Source organism: Hippichthys cyanospilos, chromosome 2 (genome assembly GCF_059441005.1).
Source record: "Hippichthys cyanospilos isolate Australia breed blue-spotted pipefish chromosome 2, RoL_Hcya_1.0, whole genome shotgun sequence".
Lineage (NCBI taxonomy): Eukaryota > Metazoa > Chordata > Actinopteri > Syngnathiformes > Syngnathidae > Hippichthys > Hippichthys cyanospilos.
In genome coordinates this window covers 34,368,945-34,389,456 of record NC_142370.1, presented here as the reverse complement: position 1 = coordinate 34,389,456, position 20,512 = coordinate 34,368,945, and the positions used below count along the sequence as shown (strand labels likewise).

The 20,512-nt window shown below is 41.0% G+C and overlaps 1 protein-coding gene and 1 long non-coding RNA gene across 6 annotated transcripts in view; one reads left to right on the top strand and one right to left on the bottom strand.

Moving 5' to 3' along the window:
• agrn (agrin) overlaps positions 1-20,512 on the top strand; it is a 294,106-nt gene that overhangs the window by 72,219 nt on the left and 201,375 nt on the right. The window contains exon 1 of one of the 5 annotated variants that reach the window (XM_088403150.1): positions 16,716-18,458. The exons of the other annotated variants lie outside the window; for them this stretch is intronic. Coding sequence (XP_088259276.1) covers positions 18,281-18,458 — 178 coding nt within the window. The 5' untranslated portion in view covers positions 16,716-18,280. Of the gene's footprint in view, positions 1-16,715; positions 18,459-20,512 lie in introns of those variants that run through there. 5 annotated transcript variants of the gene reach the window in all.
• Positions 3,930-18,453, bottom strand: LOC148428353 (uncharacterized). Its single transcript, XR_015863783.1, has 3 exons — positions 18,122-18,453; positions 8,189-8,289; positions 3,930-4,307 (listed from the first exon to the last, which is right to left on the bottom strand). It is a non-coding gene; the product is annotated as an uncharacterized LOC148428353 (long non-coding RNA).

Below are 20,512 nucleotides of genomic sequence, written 5' to 3'. Positions count from 1 at the left end.
TCTGAAAACCAACAGCATCTTAACGAGTAAAAAAAAATCACAAGTGCCTCACGAGGCTTCGTTTTCTCTTCATGAGTTTACAGGTAGGCATGACCCCAAGAAAAAGGCTTTGTTCTTGCCATTTGAAGTGTAAATGCGATAAAATAAGAATTGGCATAATTTTTCAAAATATTTTCAGGCACTTTGATGCTCTTTTTTTTCAGTTTTGGACTAATCTGTATAAATGCTGTAAAAATGTAGTTTTATTTAATTTATTTTGCTTTTTTTTGTTTTGTTTATATAAAAAAAAAGGATACTGTTTTAGGTATAATCATACAATTTCGATAGATGAAGTAGAATGTGTGTGGGGGAGGTTGGGGTGCTTTGCAAAATTTGATGTAGAAACACTGGCCTAGACTCATGGAAGATACGTCAAAGTACGTCTTTGCGATTAACTGTGTTAAGTGTGACTTACTTTGCAAGTCACGAGGAAGCTAAAAGTGTCGACATCAATTTTTTGACGAAAATCGTCTGGTGAAATGGAGATTTTTTTGTATTTTTTGCCTTTGCGCCTGGTAAAATAGTCTTACCTGGCATTCGAATTCAATTTGCTTTCTTTCAAGAACAGGCAAACGAAACGCAATTAATTTTGGATACGACCTGGCGGCAAAGCTCCGTTCCTCATTAAAAGCGTAAACAAGAAAAAGCCGACACCAAATGTATTATTGTTCCCTAATTGATAAGATAAGCAGAGCATTATGGGATTTCTTCAGCGTACGCCTGCGGTCGTTTCCCCCCCTCGTTCCGTTCTTCTAACCCGGCCCCGAGCGCGCCTAACGAGACCCTTTCACGATATTATTGAAGTCTTTGGTCTACCCCGGATTTGAAAGGACATTATTTGGACGCGCCGGTGACCTCGGCGGGCCGAGCGGAAGACTCGGAAAGACGAAGGGGAAAAAAAATCGGAGCGACGCGGGTACGAGGGAGTCCTGCGCGGCAGAGGCGCGTTAGCCTAGTGGGGGCTTTCGGGGCGCCTAATTGGGGGGCGGGGCAAACGGAGAGGAAGAGGAAGAAGCTCCCGACGCGTTTGTGTGCCGTGGCAGGGAGGCGGACGCCTCATTTGCATAAAGCATTAAACATTTACAGTGACCTACAAATGATGACGGACTCGCGAGCGCCTCTTCTTTTTCTGTTTGGTAGCTGGCTTGTTTACAGTGGGGGGGGGGGGGGGGGGGCAAATCAAGGGAAGGGGGTGGCGGCTTTCAGCATGGCAAATGAAGGGAAAATGTCATTTTAGACACATGCCACTATGATGCTTTGCTGTGCAGGAGATTTGTATTTATTTATTTATTTATGTATGTATTTATTTGAGGGGAGGGTTGTAGATTTATTGTTGTTAGTATGTCAGTTCTTGTTCGATTTTTAAACATGTCTTTTCCATAAGACGTGCGATTTATCTCCGGCTGGGATCATTTGTTATCTTTGTCCTGTCACTTTTCTCTGACATTTAGTCGAATTTCATATCGACATTTGTATTACCATATCTTCATTTTAGCATCATAATAATATGTCATTATTATTATGTGTTATCATTGTGTAAATATTTTTCCATAGTCACTTATAATAATAATAATAATAATAATAATAATAATAATATGAATAATATGAATACTAATAATATTATTTCTTTTTTCTCTGTCCAGTAGGCGTACTTTTTATGGACTTTTTTAACAGAATACCTTTATTTTGACATAAAAAAAAAAGTGTTGTCCTAATCTTGTTAATGTTTTTCTGTAGTGTTTTTTTCTATAATGATATTTGTAACAATACATTGAGTTTGATAATAACATCAATAATTATTATAATTTGTCCTTGTCCTGTCCTGTCCAGAATGCAGCAATTTTTAACAAAAATAAAAATCACTAATAATAATAATAATAATAATAATAATAATAATAAATATACAAACATTCCGGGCTGATCCGATGAAACAGGCAAATCCCACAGCGACAAAATGAAAATGGATTTCCGAGCCAGGTATTTTGTGCTCGTCTTGTTTTGGAAAGAAAATGTCCATCTTACAAATGTATTCAATCCGGAACGCTTTTGTTGTCAATTTCAATAGTAATACGGAGGATTTTCTTCTCGATTAATTTCGAGAGAATAAACGTCGGCGCGGTATAGCTTAACACCGTATCATTAGTGTTACCTTCTTATTTTTCATTGCCTCGGACTTGGAGGTCATCGGCTTTGGAGAAAGAGCGCTAACTTGAATGCTGCGCCGCGCTTTATTGACGGCAGAAGAAGAGACGATCGATGAGTCGACGTTATTGAGTCGGACACCGATACGGGAAGAGCAAAGATAAACTTTCCAAAAGATGTTTTCTCGGCTTTTTGGGCTTTAATGGCTTGATTGAGCTGCGGGTCGAGGTCGAAGCTGCTGCTTTCGCTTTCTTAGGCTGGATTTATACGACTCGGATTTGGCGACACAATTACAATTTTTTTTTTTTTTTTTTGCTCCCGAGTGCATGACGGCGAGAAAAGAAAGTGGGGAAAAAAAGCAATCTGGAACAAGTCCAAAAATATTTTATATAAATATTGACCAAATGCGGCCCAGCTTGCAAACGTCACATCACCAAATTTAGGCTTTTTTTTTTTTTTGCAGGGCAGTTGTGTGAATCAATGGTTAATTTGAGGAGAAATTTTCCAATTTTGTGGACCATTTGTCCAATGTTACCACTAAGTTCCCACAGCACCATTTAAATTTGCAATAATATGAAGTTTTCCCTTGTGTGGTGTTTTGTCAAAGCCTTTGATTTTTCATAGTTTCACAGCAAAAAAGGAAAAATTGAAAGAGGACACGAGGGAGCTGAAATTTCACCCAGATGGTGAACATATGTCAAATTTCAGCATGTCGTGAACACTGGTTATTTAACTAACATTCTTTGGCTGAAATACTCTGAGAAAAATATAGTAGAAAAATAACCAAAAAATTGGCAATATTTTCCAATTCTTGGACTTTTACATCAAAGACGTTTCAGATCAAAGGGGAAGCATTGAAAGAGGACACAGGGGAGTTGAAATTTCACCCAGATGGTGACAACGTCAAATTTCAACATGTCATGAACACTGGTTATTAAACTAGCATTCTTTGGCTAAATTACTGAGAGAAAAATATAGTAGAAAAATGACCCAAAAATGGTCCAATTTTTCCAATTCTTGGATCCATACATCAAAGACGTTTCACATCAAAGAGAAAGCAGAAAGCATTGAAAGAAGACACGGGGAGCTGAAATTTCACCCAGATGATGACTGTATGTCAAATTTCAACTTGTCAGAATCACTTAGCTGTCACACCAGCATACTCTGGAAAAATATAGTAGGAAAATGACCCGAAAATGGTCAGAGCAATATTTTGTCCAATCCTGTCCAAATAATATTTTGGAAAGCATTGAAAGTTGGAGCTGCAATTTCACCCAAATGGTGAAAACACATCCAATTTCAACATAACATTATTACTACAGTTATTCATTCATTGACGGCCTTTCATCCTGCATGATTAAGAAACGTTCGACTGCATTTGAATGCACCATACGTCTTCCTTACATCAGAAGGTAGCGGAGGCTTGACCTTGTTAATCGGAATGCAAGCAGCGCTCCGTGAAAAAACTACAAACAAAAGCTTCATAAAGATAGCGCTTGGACGTTTATGTAATATTTCATGCGTTTATTCATGCGTTTATTTCGTTGACGGCACTTGATATGATCGCATCACGTCCTTTGACAGCCAATGCGCAATGTCAATTGAACGTGCTTCCTTCACGAGAATTTTTTTTCCACCCAGCAATCCACGTGCGTCCTGAGCCGCATCCAAAATTTCCACAGCAAACAGCGACGCTTTTATTGCTTTTTTCGAGCCTCGCAACAGGAATATGGAGCGATACGATTGTCGGTTTCGTGGTCCATCTTTCTGTAAGTTCAAGCCACTAATCTTATTTAATTTAAGGTGACACATAGGCTCCAAGCTAAAAAAAAAAAAAAATGCATTTCAGAAAAGCTAGCATCACCTCAAAAGCCGCTCTTGTTAGGCCGGCAGTTGGAAAGTCCAAGCTTCCAATCTTGGCGGCAAGCTTTACTGTATGGCCTTTTCATTTTCTCCCCGGGCTTGCGTGGCTTTTCTCCCAAAGCCCGCATGGCAGCTTCATTGAAGACTAAATTGTCCATATCCATGTGAATCGTTCCTTGTCCGTACGTGCGCTGCGATCGGCCGGCCGTCGGACCGGGCTGCGCCCGACCTTTCACATGGACCAGGCTTCAGATCGCTGGTGCCTAAACGAGGATAAACGCAACAACAAAAGATGGATGGAATGATAAAACTGTGGCGCTATCCATGGTGCTGGAACACTTCCATTTTCATCGTTTTTTTATTTTCGATATATATATATATATATATATATATATATATATATATATATATATATATATATATATATATATATATTTATATATTTATGTGTGTGTGTGTGTGTATGTATTATTTTATTTATTTATTTTTTTTTGTTTTAAATAAGGACGGAAAACTTCCCACGAAGAGTGAAATCCACAGAGTAGGACCCGCCCCCAGAAATGTGTATGTGGGTAACAGAGCTGTTTTTAAATATGAAAAGTATTTATACTTGACATATTTAAGACAAATATTACTGCAGTGCACATTATTTACATGAATCTTGAATTGTCAAACATTATACAGTAAGTGTGCTGTTATCCCTTCCGGTTTCTATCCCTTTGGTGTCTTCTGGATTGCGAAGAGTCATCTGAAGCATAGGATAGAAAATACCTGTTGAGTACTTTGAAAGACTGTTAATATCAATGCCAAATTACAAGTGTAAAAGAATATAATCATTGTTCAATGAAATATTGAAATTATTTTGTACTCAAATTGCAAGCAAACACCATAATATTTATAGTTTTGTTGATTTTAAAAACTTTATGGATTTATCTTATAAAATTGTGCTTTCTTTGACAAAAAGTAATGTTTTTTTTGTGCCTTGTCCTTATATAAATTGATTCGAAATTGGAGCACGTGTCGCAAAATTTCAAACAGGGTGTTCTGAAATTGCTATTTGTAGAAAATACATTTATATTTGAAGTGAAGAATCTACATGGCGGTTAGGTTTTTGGTTTTCTGTCCCTCAAAAATGAAAACTCACTGTTTATGCACTTTAAAAGGCGCAACAGATTATGAGAATCATGAGAAAAATGAATACTTTTAGGTGCGCCTTACAGTTCGCAAAACATGAAACCCTAATTGGTCGACTTTTTTCCCCTAATACATTATCTGCCGATGTTTGTTTTCTGTTTTCTAACACACAACTGTTGTAGGTCTCTCTTGTAATTACCACCTGCCTTGTATAGAAATTCACCTTCTTTGTCATGTAAATTCGGGCCATTCTAAGTCAATGGCAGTTTGATTTAAAGCTCAAACGCCGGCTCCTCTTCCAGCTGCGCCTGGGCCATCGCGACAAAAGCAAAGCCTGGCGGCGGCGGTCCGCCGCCCGGAATGATGGCCCACGACGGGCCAATCAAGTCAGCTATTGAGCGCCTGCTTCATTTGTTGCCGCGGCGAATCAAGACATACGATCCGGCCCGGGGTCCCCGGGGAGCCACCGCGGGGGCTTGTAGGGGTCACGAGGTCAAGATCTGGTTTAGATCAAGAGGCGGGGGGCGAAACCCGAGAGGGCGACCGGGATGACGGTCGGAGCGGGGAGAGGAAGGTCTGACGGGCTCCTCCTGTTTTGGATGCGGGGGGCGCGTTCTCCGTCATTCCGGGAATGCGTTGCAGGTGCGGGAATGGAAATGAAACGAATGTCAGAAGAGGTTTTCCGCCTCGCCTCGTGGCAAAACACATTTTGCCAAATTGTGGAACGCACTCCCGTAAATTGCTAGCGGCGGACCCTCCTCTTTCTCGCCCCTTGTTTTTTTCCCGAGTCTTTGCCTCCTTGTCTTTGGGATGGCGTCGGAAATGAAATCTCGCAAATCACCCTTTTTTCCAGCCGCAGCGTGGTGTTTTCTCCGTACGAGGCGTTGCCGTGGCGACGGAGCAATAATTCATCTCCCCGCTGTCTTGTAAAGATCATGGATGCATGCATTTAGCCCGACTCGGGAAATGCGAAACGTTGTTCGGGCTCCCCGCAACATGTGCTCGCCGTCTGTGGCCAAGAGATTCGTTTTGCATTTTGGGGAGGGGTCAAGGTGACGGGTCACTCGTGCGGGCTGCATGCAAGATGAGCGCGATAGACTTGCGTGAAAAGCCTCCTCTGAATGAAGGCTGACTTCAAGGGAACCCGCTCGCTTTTGCCACCGAAGCAATTGGGAAGACTTTGCGCTTTCGCCTCGCCAAAGAGGTTATGTTTTTATCCGGGGTTTATTACTTTGCAGGATTATGCAGAAAAATACGAAGGAAGCGAATCCCATGAAACTTTAATGAGGACAAGGGCACGGGCCGCGAGAGAGCCCGTTTCTTTTTGGTCAAATCACAATTAACTCATCGATGCAGAAATGCTCTCCTTTCTCTATTTTCTTCTCATATTTCTTCATCCATCCTTCTGTCATCCATCCATCCATTCATTCATCTATCCAACCATCCGTCCATGCATCCATCAATCCATCCATCCATCCATCCATCCATCCATCATCTTTAGCCATATCATCCACCAATCCATCCATCATCCATCCATCATTCATCCATACATCCATCATCCATCCAGTCATAAACTATATCATCCATCCATCCATTCATTCATCTATCCATCCATCATCCATCCATCTTCTTTATCAATATCATCCATCCATCCATTCATCTATCCATCCATCATCCATCCATCCATCATCCTAATCTATATCATCCATCATCCATCCATCCATCCTTCCATTCATCTATCATCCATCCATCTAGTCACTTATTTCCATCCATCCATCCATGTGTCCATCCATCCATCATCCTAATCTATATCATCCATCATCCATCCATCCATCCTTCCATTCATCTATCATCCATCCATCTAGTCACTTATTTCCATCCATCCATCCATGTGTCCATCCATCCATCATCCTAATCTATATCATCCATCATCCATCCATCCATCCTTCCATTCATCTATCATCCATCCATCTAGTCACTTATTTCCATCCATCCATCCGTGTGTCCATCCATACATCCATCATTCATCCAGTCATAAACTATATCATCCATCCATCCATTCATTCATCTATCCATCCATCCATCATCTTTATCTATATCATCCATCCATCCATCCATCCATCCAGCCATCCATCCATCCATCCATTCATTCATCTATCCATCCATCCATCATCTTTATCTATATCATCCATCCATCCATCCATCCATCCATCCATCCATCCATCCATCCATTCATCTATCCATCCATCATCCATCCATCCATCATCCTTATCTATATCATCCATCCATCCATCCTTCCATTCATCTATCATCCATCCATCTAGTCACTTATTTCCATCATCCATCTGTCCATCCATACATCCATCATCTATCCAGTCATAAACTATATCATCCATCCATCCATCCATCCATCCATCCATCCATTCAGTCATTTGCCATTGCGGGAAAATAAAATCTCAGCACATGCAGCAGCCGAAAAGACAAAACAACAAATCTCGCATAACGTGAGGATGGAGAGGAAAGGAGGGCCACGACGTGGCCCCAAGCGTGGCAAGCAGCAGTCACACCACGCGGGTTGAATTCAGGAATGACAGAGGTGTTGGATTGTCACGGTTGATGTGGCGTTTGTGTGAGGGTGTCCTTCAGCCCATACACTAAGCATATTGTTCAAGATGGAGAAGGTGCATTCTGTTTATCACTCCAAGGGCACTTGGTAGGGACGGGGGCAGGTAGTCGGTGGAAAAGAGAGTCCAGATAACAGTTGTTTTGGGGAGCAAGCCGACGAACAACGAGGTCTGCCTCGAGTCCATAGCACGAGACTAAATGTCTCGGCTGACGGTTCTACTTTTGCGCCGTTGCCGTTCCTCTTTGTTTACCTCGTTTAGCAGTTTGTTAGCCCGATGAATAATGGATAAGGTAGCTCGTGGCCCTGGCAACGCGCCAGGCGCATCGCTGTGATGCGTTAGCTCGTAAAAGGAAAAAAAGGAAAAAAAAAATCAAGCCCACTGACCTCCCTCCCCGTTTTCTCTCCGACTCCACCTCAGCCACTTGTGGATGACAGACGAGTTGATGCATAGGCTCCCGTTGGTGTGGAGACTTGCTGCGCGTGCTCTGGATGAAGAGAGAGGGCCATATAGGCATCCTTTATTGCTGTCATTGTGCACAGAAAGCCTCTGTCAGATTTTACACGGGGAGATATGCTACACACCTCTATATATACACGACGCGGTTGTGTGCTCCATTTGAAGGAGTTTTTCACCCTCGTGCAGTATTTTGACCATTTTGGGGTCATTTTTTTCAGTATTTTAGACAAAGGATGACACACACCTGCTAGTGTGATAACTAAGTGGTTGTGCCATGTTGAACTTTGATATGTTGTCACCATCTGGGTGAAATTCCAGCTCTCTCGTGTCTTTTTTCAATGCTTTCCCTTTGATGTGAAATGTATTTGATGTAAATGGATTGGACAAGATACTGCACTATTTCACCATTTTTTGGCTCATGAGTGAAATTTCAGCTCCCTAAGTGACTTGTGTCAATGCTTTCCCGTTGATATGAAATGTATTTGATGTAAATGGATTGGACAAGATACTGCACTATTTGACCATATTTGGGTCATGAGTGAAATTTCAGCTCCCTAAGTGACTTCTGTCAATGCTTTCCCTTTGATATGAAATGTCTTTGATGTACTGTAAATGGATTGGACAAGATACTGCACTATTTCACCATTTTTTGGCTCATGGGTGAAATTTCAGCTCCCTAAGTGACTTCTGTCAATGCTTTCCCGTTGATGTGAAATGTATTTGATGTAAATGGATTGGACAAGATACTGCACTATTTGACCATTTTTGGGTCATGGGTGAAATTTCAGCTCCCTAAGTGACTTGTGTCAATGCTTTCCCTTTGATGTGAAATGTATTTGATGTAAATGGATTGGACAAGATACTGCACTATTTGGCCATTTTTGGGTCATGGGTGAAATTTCAGCTCCCTAAGTGACTTGTGTCAATGCTTTCCCTTTGATGTGAAATGTATTTGATGTAAATGGATTGGAGAAGATACTGCACTATTTGACCATTTTTGGGTCATGGGTGAAATTTCAGCTCCCTAAGTGACTTGTGTCAATGCTTTCCCTTTGATGTGAAATGTATTTGATGTAAATGGATTGGACAAGATACTGCAGTATTTCACCATTTTTTGGGTCATGGGTGAAATTTCAGCTCCCTAAGTGACTTCTGTCAATGCTTTCCCTTTGATATGAAATGTCTTTGATGTACTGTAAATTGATTGGACAAGATACTGCACTATTTCACCATTTTTTGGCTCATGGGTGAAATTTCAGCTCCCTAAGTGACTTCTGTCAATGCTTTCCCGTTGATGTGAAATGTATTTGATGTAAATGGATTGGACAAGATACTGCACTATTTGACCATTTTTGGGTCATGGGTGAAATTTCAGCTCCCTAAGTGACTTGTGTCAATGCTTTCCCTTTGATGTGAAATGTATTTGATGTAAATGGATTGGACAAGATACTGCACTATTTGGCCATTTTTGGGTCATGGGTGAAATTTCAGCTCCCTAAGTGACTTCTGTCAAAGCTTTTCCTTTTTTAGTTTATTTTATTTTATTTATTGCCTCTGATGTGAAGATCAAAGGTTGCATTAAAACCATTTTTTTTACTCGCTGTCGACTGAAAATGACATCACCTAAGGTAACGACCAATCATGGTTCACTTGTTCGTCATGTGACGTTCATACGTTGAACCACCATTGATTGGTTGTTAGCTGAGTCTTCAGCACGTCATGTCAGTTTCAGTCCAACAAGTAAAAAAATACGTTTAAAAGTATAAAAAAACGAAAACTAATCAAACTAACGCACTCAATCCCAAAGACGTCATTTTACGTTTTTAAGAGTCCAGACATTCAATCCAAGGTACTTAGATATTTTTTTCCAAATATTGTCAAGCGTGTTCAAATGTATTGATTGTATGTGAACAATAACTGCGTTATCAATCCAACTCATGCACTCCCAAAGACGTAATTTTACGTTTTGAAGCGTCCAGACATGAAATCCAAAGAATTTATTGAGATTTGTTTTCAAATATTTTTTAAGTGCTTGGATAAAGGAGTGTCACAAAATGACTCAGACTAAAAGAGTTAATTATTGACCAAATATAAACTTTTTACTGCAAAAAATGGCTAAAAAAGTGGATCAAGCACATCCAGCATTCCGCCATTTGCCAAATCTCAATTCAGCTCATTTTAAAATCTTTGATTTCCAAAATGAGGAATTCATCACATTCATCTGATTTATCGCTCAGCCCCACTTTCCAACACTTGTCAATTTTTAATAAACGCAGCTAAACTATCCATTCATTTGCCCATCTGCGCGACGGCAATAATTGGCGTTTCCTCACTCTGGCACACTTCCAGACCGCACGGCTATTAAGAAGAACCGGAATCACGGGGGTGAAAACGATGGCGGGAAGGCTGAGCGAGGAGTCTGAGAGAACAACGCCAGCATATGCATGGAAAATTTATGAAGCTCTCATTTATAGGCCGAACCTCAGCATCGCCGGCCAATTAATACGGCCAAAATCCCACTCGACGGGCAGCCGGCGACGGAGAGAAAAAGCCGAGCCGGCTCGGTTCCCTACATGCGAATGACTGCGAAATGGCCGTCGCATTCCATCGGACGAAGATGAGCGGCCGGACGCCGTGTTTGTCTTACGTCTGGATGTTGTTTCGAGGGAGATCCGGGCGAAAGCGGCAACAAAAGAATTGCCGAGGGGGAGAAAAAGGCGCATAAGGGCTTTTAATAGAATTGGAATGGAAAATGGAATATTTTGCCAGGCGTGACGCTCATTAAAATAAAACGGGAGCTGCGCATGAAAGAATTGTTCGTCGGCGATGCTCGTCATCCGTGAATAGCGGCACGCTCCTTTGGCCAAAGAGGATTTGGAACTTCCTTTCGGGAGAAGTAACTCACAGTTCGATTAGAAGCAAGCAATGAATGATTTTCAACATGTATACCGTATATTAAAAAATAGTTTGTACATTCAAACGGGAAAGAAAAAGCCGAGCCAAGCGTAAATAAAACCGTACCCGGTTCGAAAAGGAGTAGGAGGAAATCAGAAATAGCTTTTCATTTATCGTATCATTGCGACATACATGGCTCTCGAAATGCAACTTAAAAAGGGAAAATGTAAGTGCTCGATTTGGACCAAAAAACACAATTTTATGCTCATGCTCGTCAAACAATCTTGCTTTTGGTTTAATTCTAAGAGGCGCAATTGGTCAATATTTGTGATATGGTATCACTAGTGCTTGCAGAGTTGACTCAACAGGCCGCCTCTGAAAATAGACGACAATCACAATTGTTTTTTTACTTTTACTTTTTGACATACGTGGGGGACGAGTAGTTAAAGTATGTATTATACATTTTTAATTCAATTTTACATATATATATATATATATATATATATATATATATATATATATATATATATATATATATATATATATATATATATATATATATATATAATTACTGTAACTGTCAATTACTTACTTCTGTACTTTGGTACGTAAAGTAATTACTTTTGCTAAAGTATTTGTAATTGAAAATAAGATGGTCGTTAAATATCAACCAAACACATTTTTTTGAGTGAAATCAGGAAATCAATGTCCAAAAGTGGGAGACTGCTGGATGGGTTATTTATAAGACAGCCTTACAAAAGTTACAAACTACAAATAAATACTTAAAAAATACTTGAAAGTATCTCTTTAGGATTGACTGATTGTTGATTGTGACGTTTAAGCTTGCTGAGGGCACAAGCTATAAATGTTACATTTGTGTTAAAACTGGTTACAATACATTATTTTTTATTTACTTCTATTGAAATCAATTAAAATCTCCTCTAAAGCAAACCTATAAATAAATGTTTGCTCGGTCTATAACTTCCATTAAAATGGAATCAAATCATACCTGTCCAGAATGAGCGGCGATAGTTATTTTCTGGCCATCCTAGCCCAAACAAGTGAGCCGCGATTGGTCCTTCCCTGAGCAGCTGTGATGTCATTCTCAGTCGACGGCGAGTTGCAAAACGTCCGCCCCCCGAGATGGATGAAAATGGCTGGTTTTCCATGCCTCATTCATATCCCGCCAATGCAGTATTAATCACAGTGTCATGTTTAGACTATCCGGGGCACGTAATCTTATTACTGTAAATAATTTTTTTTGACTTGAGCCCATCGTTCATATTTTATAAGTCAGTACACATAAATGTCAAATGAAAGCAAGATGATAAATGTATGCTTCCATACAGGTCACCGTATGAAATTACATGCTGTGACCCGCTCGCTAAGCAAACGTCTTCCTGCTCTGGCAGTTTTGCATCAGATTTCTATTGTGTTGCGAAATCCACACGATCCGTTGAGGCTCGCATGCCGGAACTGGAAACACTCTGGATTTTCTTCTCATAAATGAAACAGAATTTTCCTCACTATAAGATCCACCGATTTATAAGGCACATTTTCAGGGAATGCCCTAGTTTGAAATTATTTTCATATATAACGTGCACCGCATTATAAGGCACATAGGATAGAAGCCACAGTAGCGGCTGGGCTTGCGTTACGCATCCACTAGATCACAGGTGACAAACTCCAGTTTTTTAATCAGGATAGCTTTTTATTATGAGACTAAATAAGAATACTTTTTCCAATGTAATAATTTGGAAATAGACAAAATAAATAAACGCAAATAAGAAAAAGTGACGTTCTGGTAATCTTCACATGCAATTTCCACGTCGTGACTGATGTGATCACGATTCTTGCCGGTAAAACATGGTAACAGCCACCTTGCTCAGAGGAACTAAACATAAGGTCGAGAAATTGCAGGGATGCACAAACCGACTGACTCGAATACCTAATGAGCAGTATAAACACAATCTTGGCCAAGTCCAACACACTTTAAAAAGTGTCTGTTCTCAAAAAGTTTTAGTTCACCTTGGTTTAGTTAGGAGTCATGCAAAGAGCTTCCTGTGTGATGTCAATGCTAAAGTGCTAACAACGTGCTAACCATGCTTACGTCAGACGCGACAGCCCAAACTGGTGTGTTACATTATATGTTTCTATGTGAATATGAGCATTGTTAGCCGTAGCTAATTTCAATTTTCTGTTTGTTAGTTCTACGTTGTAAATTGTTGGTGGGAAGTGTGGCTGAAACGAGTAAAGATAACGTATTACATTCCAGTCTTGTTGGAGCGAGCGCTGGTGTTTCGTGTTTCACATTATATGCCAAAGCATGTTGTGACTTTAACACAATTTAGCAAGATGTTCTAATCAATTTGCTCTTAATTTAAAATGAAAATGTACTATTCTTGTCTCCGCTTCTCAAAGCATTAAACGAGATTTGCTGGTAGCTACGTTTGGATATATATGGAAGAATATATTGGCTAGCTCTATTTTACATCCCCACTGCATCACAATGCTTCATGAGGCTTCATTTGTGATAGGAGTTTTTGCCGCTTTCGCAGAACGACGTCTTGTTTTCATCTTCGTTGCTACGGCAACCAGTCAGACTGGTCGATAGTGTGGGCCAGATCGGATTTGGTGGCTCGCTAAAAGCGCTCTGGACATTCGGTCCTAAAAAATCGGATTTGAGGAGGAATGTGATTAAAATCAGATGTGCCTGGAGGTGAAGAAATCGTCATGTGACCTAGTCAGCCGATGTGGGCGTCCTGAATGAGACAAACCACACACACGCAAACCCTGGCGCCTTATTGACCCATCAGCGCCACTCACTGATTGAATTGGACAAACGTCTCTCTCGGCACCCAAACTAGAACAAGCGTACAACTTTTTTTTCCTTGGCCCCTGCACACCTTCATCACGGTCATCATTAAATAGAAGAGAGCAGCACCTTGGGCTCCTTTAATAGTATTTGTAATTTCAAAGGCTTCATGAAAGAGATGTTAACCTTGCGCCGTACTGGTGCCATTAAAAATGGATCAAAGCGGCCCGGCTTTGATGTAGACGAGTTCTCCCGCCAGATCCATGTCACCCTCTGCTGGGAGCTTGCGGCATTTCATTGACCGGATATGGTTGCGCTCTATTTTTTTATGTGCGGCAAAAGGGAAAAAGATGATGAATAAACCGCGATAAAGTGCTTTTTGTTTTTTTACTCAGCACCTAATCAGATTTTGTAATGTAGAGCAATTGTTATTAACTCATTCAATGCCTTGGACATTTTTTTTTAAGAGTCCAGAATTTCAGCACCAGGTACACATTTATTTATTTATATATTTATTTATTATTCTAGTTTTAATATGAGATATTTATTAATTATTATTATTATTGTTATTCATATAAGAATCACATAGTATATATATATATATATATATATATATATATATATATATATATATATATATATATATATATATATATATATATATTAGTGTAAAGTAATCAATTACTTACTTTCAGTGCCTGAAGTAATTATTTTTGCTAAAGTATTTGATTTGTTTAGTACTCAGTACTTTAGAGTTAATTTAGCTAATCAGGTACTTTGGCATTGAATTACCAAAAGTAAATGGTTACTTTGGTACTTAATTACTTTTAGTACTTAACTCATTCAGTAAACAACGGAAAAAATGTATATATATATATATATATATATATATATATATATATAAAACCATGACCCTGTTTACCAAAAGAAATTGATTTCTAGTAATTAATTCATTAGTACCAGCCACTTTCAGACCCTCCTTTAGCCTAACACTTAAAAACAATTAAAAAGAAAAAACATGTATATATCTGAGATTGAATATCTGGACTCCAGGAAAAAGAACATAAAAATCGGTTTTTGGTTGCATAGAGACAAACATCCGTGCGGGTGATGATGAGGATGACTACCGGGACGACGCTGAGGATACCCGTCGGGGTTTTCGAGATCTGCCGACGGTATGGCAGGGAAAGCGAACGGCAGAAACGAAGATGGAGGCAGAGCCGGAGCCGGAGAAGACACGGAACATGAGAGAGAGAAGAAACATAAATAATTGATGGCGGATCCCGCCCGGCATCTGCCGCCTGCTGTCGTTGACTTTATTCCAAGCCGAAACGTAGCATGACCTCATTATCGCATTAGCGGAGCGCTGATGAATGGCTTTTTAAAAATACATTTTAAAAATTTAATGCCGTGATATGGATGCAAAAGCCTCCACACCTCTGGCATTTAGCTTGAGCCGCGAAATAGCAGAGCGGGAGGAGTCGGTGGAATCTGTGTCAGGGCGCCCGGCGGGGCGCGATTGTCATCTGCGGATTTGCGTCGGAGTTTTACACGATCTGGATTGTGGAACCGATCGACTAATTTAACCTATATACAGTACTGTATTTGGATCCTTTTTGCCACTTGAGATGATGCAGAAGAGTCCCAAAAATGACCACGCTTATGGGTTCAAAGGCCTGATATCCTCTCATTGATCCTCTCATTGAAGAGATATCGATTTAAACGATTTCCCGTAGAGTCAATTCCCGTATTCACCAGAATTTGCGACAAACATTGCCTAAAATTTGCAGATAAATCACACAAGGCGTGGCCTGATATTAGGCGGTTTGCTAACCATAAGCAAAAGTATCATGGTAAAGTAAATAAAAAAATAAAAAAAAAAAATACAAGGCTATTTTTCTTTGTATTCATTTTTAAACAAAATATACAATTATTTGTGCATTAAAAACACTGAGCATTTTTAGGACAAATTACTCAATAAAATAACTAAATAAATAGTTCAAAACACATCAACTTCATCCTCCATGTTTGCCAAAAAGCTTACAAAAACAAACTGCTGTCTGATTATTTTCAGCGGCGGCCCGTTGACTCAACTCTGCAAGCACGAGTGATACCACGTCACTATTATTGCACCGAAATTAGACTGAAAGCAAATCTGTTTGACTAGCATGCGCATAAATACGTGTTATTGGATTGAAAAAAAATGAGCTTAAAATGAGCTTTTGCCCTTTTTAAGTTACATGACAGCCATCTTGTAAGCTTGAACTCAAAACTAATCTGGCTTTGATTAGGCCTGATTTTGTGAAAATGCATCACATATACAGTATCGTGTGTACACACACACACACACACACACATATATATATATATATATATATATATATATGCGCACAGTCCTTTGAGCTAACCAAAATGCAATCTGTTGCAGAGCCCCTGCGCAATAGTTTGTAAAAACACTTTTGTACAAGATTGCTTTGATTATCCAGCGAACAAATGGAGTCGGCCGACACCTCCCAAGACCTCGAAGCCCTTTTGTTTAGCCGCCGCACCGCTGTCACCCTCCTCTCCCGGCAGCGCTGTTGTGCAAAGCCTTTATTCGTGCTCGTTCGATTCCCGACCCCTCCTCCCCACTCCCTTTTGTTAAGACAGCCTCTCGTCCAACGCCCCCCACCTCTCTCTCTCTCCCTCTCTCTCTCGCCCTTCCTCATGTACTCATCCATTCTGCCGGCTCTGTGCTGGCGCGCTCGGGAGGAGCGCGTTTGCCAAACCAGCAACACGCCGCCGTCGATACGTCGGACCAAAGTGCGAGGGAGCTTCGTTTGGCTTTTTGGCAACACGTCTCCTCCCCTAGCGATCATTTGTCTCCATTTGTCTCTGTTGCAACATCCGGACGCCGACTCGGATTACGCACGACTGCCTCAGCCGGTTGAGGGCGCGCTGACACCGGGACCGCTACCTGCCGCCGGCGGATTAAGCCCGCTTTGGATACTTGGGAGTCGTCGGACCACCCCGGCGCGGGGACGCGTCAATCCGCGTGGACGAGACACCGGGCTTGGACCGAGACAATCCAAAGGAGTGGACGCTCAGGGAAGCCAGAAAAAACGGCAGACGATAAAGTGATAAAAGCAGGCGGAGAACGAAGAAGTTATTTCCCAGTGAGAAGCCGGAACGGAACAGGACCAAAACCTGAATGGGGATGTAATGGGAGCCTCTGACTTTTGCAATTTGGGTTTTTAGTCCTGTGTTCCGGAGGAGCGCCGCAAATCTCTACCTCTCGGTTTCACTTTTCATCCTCTTTTTTTTTCAAAGAGCGTTGCTTGTGGAAAACCGCTCTGACAGGTTACTCGGATCTCAACTTTTCTTGCTTTGTAATACTCCTTCAGACATTTTCAGATGCAGCAGGAAGAATAACAAGCCCGAGAGTGTTTTTTTTTTTTTTAAGCGTCCAGCCGCTAATCTGCCGCAGCAGATACGCGCAAGTGCTGGTGTCGGGTTCTCACGCTTGTATATCTCTTCACCAGCTTGACAGCGGGATACAAAGAAACAGCTGGGTCGAGTTAGGGGAGCAAATTGTTGCCGACCAGAGTGGCGGGCTGTGAGATTCCGTGGAGGAAGTGCAATGAGATGCTTGGCTCTTAGGGAAATACTTGACATGTTGATGGCGAATACCGGATCTTGGCATGATTTCTAAGTGCTTTTGAAAGGGAGGTAGAGGGCTTTTAGGACAAGGGAATCCCCCCCCCACCCCACGTCGTCCAACAAACGGCACTTATAGGGTCACTGTGAGGACAGAAGAGGATTCCCTGTGGATATATTACCATTTAAATTGTTCTCGTATGCATAATTACATACGTTTCCATACTTTTCTATCCGTTGTCATTATTAACACATTACCGCCACTCATACATATTCCACTCTGAAAGACCAGATTTTCCCAAAGGACCGCGACAGGATGTAGGTAGTAAGAAGTGGAATGGACAGGTGGTGGGCCGAGTCCAACAAGTCCCCCGTCTGTCCAGCCTTCTCCCCCCACGCGGATGGTATTATGTTTTAAAATGCCATGCCCGGATACGGCTGAAAGTTTGCAGTTACCGTTCTCCACCGGGGATAAAAATTGTTTTCCCATCGCGGTCCGCGGCCGGGAACACACCTGAGAACCGGAAAATTACATTTGCAGTTTTTGGGGGGTATTTCTTCACCGGGTGTCGTTCCTCCAACCGCCATCATTTTCTCCAACGGGTCTTTGGGCGCCTCTCGACGCCCTCCTCGCCCCGTCGTCTCCTCGGCCGCCCTGGAGGGAAGGGGGTCAATGGAGTGGACCATGGCCGGGTGCCATTATCCTTCGCCGACCCCGCCGGAGCGGGACCGGAGGTACCAGCATAAAGTGTCTCTGGTGGTGCGCTACTTTATGATCCCCTGCAACATCTGCTTGATCCTGCTGGCCACGTCCACGCTGGGATTCGCCGTGCTCCTCTTCCTCAACAACTGTACGTTGATAGCTTTCAAATCCCGTCTTCCTTTCCTTGCCGTCTTTTAGTCTAAGTCAGGGGTCGGCGAACAAACCGTGTTGAAGAGCCATTAAAGAAACATCTGTCTGGAGTCACACACACAAAAAGGAAGGCCTTTTATAAGCTCTACAATAAAGGCAACACATTCCTTAAGTGTCTATATTAGCTATATGAACTAACTATCAAAATAACTACGTAGGCTACAATAATACCCCTATGTGTCATTCCAAATGTATGGCGACAAAAATTAGAAATCGCTTCAGAAAAACAGCCAATATGGTACTAAATGTATGCCTACGAAGAAAATATGAGGGAAATGGACCCCCTAAATGGACTTGGAGGATGTTTTTTCCCCAAAAAATAATAAACAGATCACGTATTACAAAAGGTTTTGTTATACCTGATCTGATTATTTGTTTAGAAGGGCCATGTACGAGAACACGTGTCAAGCCACGGCATTATAGTCAAAGCCAGATTTTGTGAGGAAGTCAGCCAATCCTTCAAAATAAACTGTACTTATGATACAACTAACATGACACGAACGGCGTTGCTACGCTTTGATTTTGAAGTTCCAGAAGCTTAGTCAAGACAACACAACAAACGTGATCATCTTTGGTTCCCAGTGACGACACAAATGTGTTCACACAGTGTTGCTTGGAAATGACAAGACAGCGTAACAAAAGGAGACAACGTGTCTTCCTTTTCATTAATTAAGTTTTAAATTCAAAGGAGTGTGCCTCGTTGCACAAAAACAACATATGCACCACAACTTTAAAATGGCTATAAATTTCAGTCTTTATACATTAAATAAGATGGAATTGTTTTCATTTATCCATTTTGAGACACTTTAGATTGATTCTGAATGATGGGGATAATTTTGAACCGATCTTTAAAAATATACCTGAATATGCGCACTTTGCATGACCCCAAACTAAACTAAACTTACACACTCAGAATGATCCAAGCATCAAAAGCGTTCACATGTTTTTACAAGCTGGAGGGACCTAAAAACCAGTTGTTTGTGTCACTCTTAGTTTGTTTCTATGTCGTTTAATCCATGCTGCCCTTGCTTCTCACGTTCCCTTTCGGGGACAACTGGAAAAGGACAGATCTTTTGTACCCTCATTTCAAAACATACAGAATGTGACAGAATGTTGGCATTTCTTAAATGAGCAAATCGGTGTGAGGAGAAGAATGAAGTCAGCAGATGATCCAAGAATGACTGTGGTTGTACTCGTGTATATTATACTGTATTTTTGCCGACACACACACACACACACACACACACGCTTTATCTAGGTGTTTGACTACACATCAAAGAGAAAATGGCCCAGAAAAACATACGTCTTCCTGCACATGGCTAAATGTCACAGTCAAACACTTATTGATTCACTAAAGATATTGGCTGAATGATGTTCATGCAGTGACATTCACACAGGCAGCGGCTGTGTCAAGAAAGGAAGATGGGCGGAAGATTAATACGGTTTTGAAAATACCTTATCATGTCCGTGGAAACGGGAGAGATTGTTTTTTCTGTCCCCCGCTTCTTACTGTATGTCGCTTTACTCTGAGTCTTTGTGTGTTGCTGTGCTGGAGGTGTTGTGTGTATGTGTTTGGTGATATGCCCCCCCCCCCCCCCCCCCCCCATCTTGATTTTCTTCAATCATTCTGGACATTGCGATAATTGATTTTAATGGAAAAAACGGCAACAAACATGATCAACTGTATTTTAAAGAAATATACAAATATAATGAATACTGATCTAACAACAGTTTTATTGTAAACATCATAATTGATTGTGCATAACTTGCCTAAAGGGGTAATTCTTTTATTTTACCATTCCTGGCAGTAAAAAGTTCATTTTTTTATGTATCCTTAATTTGACAACTGAATTATTTTCCATGTACAATCAATACCTTTAAAAACGCAGGATTTCAACTCGCCGTTCACTGAAAATGACATGAATCAACGAACACCTGCTGGTCATGTGATGTTCATAAGCTGAACCGTGATTCAGCGCCTTATCTATTAAA